At 38.9% G+C, this 5,520-nt stretch overlaps 1 protein-coding gene across 1 annotated transcript in view; it reads left to right on the forward strand.

The window, feature by feature from the left end:
- ormdl2 (ORMDL sphingolipid biosynthesis regulator 2) overlaps positions 1 to 4,870 on the forward strand; it is a 5,807-nt gene extending 937 nt beyond the window's left edge. Inside the window, exons 2-4 of the mRNA XM_035657301.1 lie at positions 1,982 to 2,155; positions 3,542 to 3,693; positions 4,043 to 4,870. Coding sequence (XP_035513194.1) covers positions 1,982 to 2,155; positions 3,542 to 3,693; positions 4,043 to 4,178 — 462 coding nt within the window. The 3' untranslated portion in view covers positions 4,179 to 4,870. The remainder of the gene's footprint in view (positions 1 to 1,981; positions 2,156 to 3,541; positions 3,694 to 4,042) is intronic.
- The last annotated feature ends 650 nt before the right edge of the window (positions 4,871 to 5,520 follow it).

Below are 5,520 nucleotides of genomic sequence, written 5' to 3' on the forward strand. Positions count from 1 at the left end.
TTGGGTGGAGACTCCTGCTTCGGTTAGTACGCGGTGATCCTGAAAGCCCGGCCGGGGACCGTGACATGAATGCTAACGTTTAGCGTCTTTTTAGCTTGCACCGTTCCGCGTTTAACGTTTATAGGGATTTGTCTGTACTGTTGGTTTAACTATATCAGAATGCTGGGTTGGATATCATATAGTTATAAAAAGGTCCAGGTTGGTTTTTAGTGGCTTACTGTCATATTAAGGTGGTTCTGTGTACGGTAGATTAACGATTATTACCACTTATGGTGGAGTGTTGTTGTTTACTGCTGTGGGATGTGGGTTTATGTTGGAGTTGTCTGACGTATGCGGGGGCTTGTAGTGTTAAACAGGATGTAGGAGAGGAGACGCAATGGTTTCAGTCATCTCCTTCAGTAGGCGAGACTGTCCAGTGTCGGTGCAGTAGTCTTGCGTCCATTCTTCTCCACCCCCCCTCCCCCTGTCGCGATTGTTGATCACTAATCTTTTTTTAGGGTTTTATATTTTTTTTTTTGATGAATGATTTTTTTTAAATTTTATTAAATGTTTTTTTATATTATCTTTTACTGCTTTTTAGTAAATGTTTTTAAACTGTTGCAAAATATTCTGCCGCGTTTATTGAGCAATGCAGCCTTAATTAAAGTTAATTATATGTGTTTACGAGAATTTATAATATTTGTAAAGTGTGCAAATTCGACTAGTGATCCAACTTTTTAAACTTTAGGTTATTGTGGGTTTGTTTTTTTTGTTTGTCTGATTAGTTTTCTGTTGCTCCGGCTTACTTGATTAGTTGTAATGCACAGGATCTGGAGAAATATTAAATGGGGTGGATGGGCATGGGTTTCTATGACAGTAATTTATATGGAGAGAAATCCTTGAATTTCCTTTCACACGGACTTTAAATGTAGGCCGATTAATTGGAGATATTAATTAATTATTATTAATAATATTATTATTAATTGGCATTTTGAGATAATCTGCATCCTGCTGTAAACATATGTTTGAATTTTCTATATAATACAACTAAATTATACTTCTTAGTTTTGATATCAGCATATTATATCCGCCATTGGCAGCCCTTCTCTCTAGATATCAGCGTGGACCACTATTTAAAGGTCCAGTGTAACATTTAGGAGGATCTATTTCTCGTTCCCAGGTTGTCAAATATAGACGCGAGCAGTATTCAGTTAGTCTTCACCGCTAGATTCCACTAAATCCTACACACTGGTCCGTTTATATTGTAATGTGACAGTCGCAGAGTGGATTTAGGACGGATGGAGACTTTAAAGGGTGGCATTCACACATGTTTACATTTTATGCGAAATGTTGATTTTAATAACTTAATTTCAGCAGATCAACCTCCTCACTCACTACCAGTAATTGTACCGTATGTTCTCAAACTCAGGTTTAAAGATTTAGTCTGGTTGCTGATGTGTTTGAGAACCCGGATATCTAGAGTGAGGAAGTTCCTAAAATCTTCATCAATAGCAATAATAAAACTGTTCAATTAAATGACAGATGCTTTAAATGCAAACCGCCATGAAAGCACATAACGAACGTGTCCTGGCTCACAAACAGCCTGACATATCCCTTGATAATGGAGCGTGCGATTAGTGAATCACCATAGCAGCTTCCACCCTTTGGAGTACACAACATATCGTCAGTCACAACAACCTACATCTGTTACATCTCAGCAAAACAACCCACAATGCCGAGGTACTCCGCAACAACACCGTGTGACGGTAGCATTGTAACCTGTGTGCCTTGATAAATAAAGTGTTTTTTTCCACTTAAAAATGATCAATAAGTACTGATATTGACTTAAATTAAACATTTTATTGTGATATATTTTCCAGCTGTCTATCGCCCAGCCCTATCTGGAGTCACAGGGGGATTAAAAGGTCTGCGGGTGCCTCGACAGACCCCTCGTTTTCCTCCCATCCTGAACCCTTACGTTCGGTTTCTCTTTGCGTTCTAGATGAACGTGGGCGTAGCTCACAGTGAGGTGAACCCCAACACGAGGGTGATGAACAGCAGAGGAATATGGCTCACCTACCTGCTGCTGACCGTCGTGTTGCACATCGTTCTGCTCAGCATTCCTTTCTTCACTGTGCCGCTCGTCTGGACCCTCACCAACGTCATCCACAACCTGGTCAGTTAAAATCCCGTCATGTCCATGGACTGAGTCATTAGGTTCTTTACATGAATCATTTATTACATGTGTTACTGTGTTTGTTTTTAGGGGTGGGCAGTACGGTGATATTTATCATGCAGGATACTGTCCGTACTGTGGGATTTGTGCTTTATGATATCTCTGTTTTGAATAGTTTGACATTTTGGCTATGTACACTATATTTGCTCATATTTCATATCTGTCTGTTAAATATGAAGCTACATTGAAATTAAAACACACCGCACAAACAACAATGCTTTATTCACCACACGTTTTTTGGCTCAGGATCAGTTTTCTCACCTGTTTTTGCTTTAATTTTGATGGACTTGAATTAAGAGATCACACTGGTCAGCAATTCACTGTGTGTGCGTTCTCAAAGTAATACACTGAAATATGAAACTACAAACAGGAGATGCTTAGCTTTGCACAAAGACAAGGAAACAGGGTGTACACAGCTAACCTGGATCTGTGCAGAGGTTAAAAATATCCGCCTATAAGCACCTCTAAAGCTTGTTAATCAATATTTTATATCTAATTTGTTTCATCTTTCACAAAAAACCAACAATAAGTTGTAGTTTTACATATTAAAAACTACAATGTGTGGAGTAGTTTAACTTAAGAGGTGCTGGTAGGCTGATTTTCCTAACCTTTCGACAGAGCTATGCTAAACTAAACGTCTCCTGAGACAGATTTGAGAGTGGTATTGATCTTCTCAACTTTCAGCAAGAAAGCAAATAAGCAAATTTCACAAAACTATTCCTTTTAATTTGAGATTTCTGTCTGATTTTTGCATTACACTGAATAATACTGTCTGCTTCTTTTATCCATTAACAATTTCTTGATTGACTTTGCAGGAAATCTACTATATCACAATATCTACTGATATCATGATAGTAAGATTACATATACTGTGAAACAGGCTTTATCCACATCGCCAACCCCTATTTATCTTTATCTGTATATAAAATATCAATTTATCAGTATTGAAATCCTAAAAAACACTTTGTTACACTTTCCCACTTCCCTATGAAAATGCTCAGCCTCTTTATAAGAATATAGTTCTATTATACTGGGTTGATGAGGTACCCTGTAGATACATTATGTGAAATGTTCCTTCAAAAATTAAAAACTTAAATTAAAAATTGGAATTGCAACAGCTCTGTCTATAAATAGTTAAGTATGTGTCAAGCCTGCACATAAATACGGCATCTTTGCAGTGGTTGATACTGAGAGTTTGAGTCCTTGCTGTCAGCTAATGATCCAGTGAGGATTACTTCTTGAAAAGTACAAACACTATGGAAACTCATCTGTGTTTGTGGCTAGTAGTATTTGTTTTATTTCTTCTTTGTGGTTTGTCCTGTGCAGGTGATGTACCTGTTTCTACACACAGTGAAGGGCACTCCCTTTGAGACGCCAGACCAAGGCAAAGCTCGCCTGCTCACACACTGGGAACAGATGGACTACGGCGTCCAGTTCACATCTTCTCGCAAATTCCTCACTATCTCACCAATTGTTTTGTAAGTATGTTTGCAGCTTTTTTATCTAAACAGTCATCTGCAGTAATGGTAACATTTTCTCTTTCATTGTGATGGCTAAATCAGCCTGTAGAGGAAGACAGTTTTTTAATCTCTTCTTCTCTTTTTGGGAACCTTCTGACCTTGTTTGTTTGAACTTTCACACTGATCTACATCATTAACGTCACCTTCAGAGAACTGAGTCAGAAACAGGGATAAACCTTCATCATGTAGACCAGAAGCATTGCAGAATGAAATGTGCTATCGCTTCATTTGATTATGTATATGTTTGTTGCGCGTGTTTTTGGTGTTCAAAAATGAAATATTAATTGACACTTTTCTCTCTCTACAGGTATATTCTCGCAAGTTTCTACACAAAATATGATCCCACGCATTTCCTCATCAACACAAGCTCCCTCCTTAGTGTCCTCCTCCCAAAGTTGCCTCAGTTTCACGGAGTACGAATATTTGGGATCAACAAATACTGACTGAACACTGGATTTTAACCACCAACACTGGACTTGTAGTTTTCTGTTTCTGCTGAACTTTTTTTATGTTTAGAGGTTAAGGAGAAGACAACCAGTTTTGGTTTGTCTTTATCTGTACAGACTGTGTGGAGTAATATATGAAAGTTGCAGTTTGCGCTGCCTCTTGCAGCCTGAAAAAAAAAAAAACGTAAATGCACTGCTGCTGTTTCATTAAAGTAATTGTCGTTACTGACATTCCTGATGTATGGTTATCAAAAGCCAGGCACTTTGCTCTCGGCTTCAAGAAAGAGCAAATTTGAACTGCACTGCTTTCCAATGTTATTCATCACTTTTTAAATGTCGTCACCCTCTGTCTCTGTCTCTGTGTAGCTTTCCCTGTTACAAACTGCACTGGCTGCACGTCTGTAAAACTGTGCCTGGTTGTTGCCATAAATGTGAATGAGTTCATCTCGAATTCATTGTGGCAGTGTGGTTTATGTTCTCATAACACTTGCACAGGTTTCCATTTTCTTTCATGCTTTTTTTTTTTTCTTGATTTACTATGAAGGAATTCACACGCAAGCATGCATTTACACACCTGCAATAAACACTGCAATCTTTGTTTTGCTATGATACACGTAATCATGTAATTTACCGTTTGCTTTACAAAGCTGGACGTCTTTTCCAGCTTATAAAATGAGTAGTGAGAGCTACACGGTGTGCACACGTGGTTGTTTTATCATCTTTATTCCACATCGTGAAAAACTGCACAATCGTTTTGTGTGAAGGTTTGCAAGAATCACGTTATCAAATGTGGGTGAGTGTGTAAGCTGTGGGGAACTCCAGACACTTTACATGAAGCCACCATGGGGGGGCTGTCACAGTGTTTGCAATATGCTCATACATCCGAGGGATTCCCCCCCCTTCCGCATATGATTTGGTCGTGTTTGCATTGCAGCGAGGTTTCCCTGTTAGTGACGCGTGTTTTGGGGAAGTAATTCATAGGAAATGCAGTGCAGCAACATGTGAATCTGATTACACTGTTGTTCATGCCAGCCTGTGCCTGGGAAACATGCAAATAGTGTTAGCAATATCAGCTATTTCATGTTGTGTAATCGAGTGTAATTGTGCAACTTTTATTGGGGTGTTCCCTGCCTTCAAATCCTACGAGGACAGTCACATTCAGGTAAAGAAGCCGGTAGCTGGATGCAGAAGGCAGGTGGGCTAAATGTCATCAGATATCGCTCACTGAAACGGAAGAGTGGGAGCGAAAGGATGAATACAATGTTGGTTTTTTTTCTCAAACATATACTGAAAGCTACTTGATTTAAGATAACGCTATCTCGGTCGAACAGCAAATTTG

The sequence above is a fragment of the Morone saxatilis genome, unplaced genomic scaffold (genome assembly GCF_004916995.1).
Source record: "Morone saxatilis isolate NCDOM2014 unplaced genomic scaffold, NCSU_SB_2.0 Contig15, whole genome shotgun sequence".
Taxonomy (NCBI): Eukaryota; Metazoa; Chordata; class Actinopteri; family Moronidae; genus Morone; species Morone saxatilis.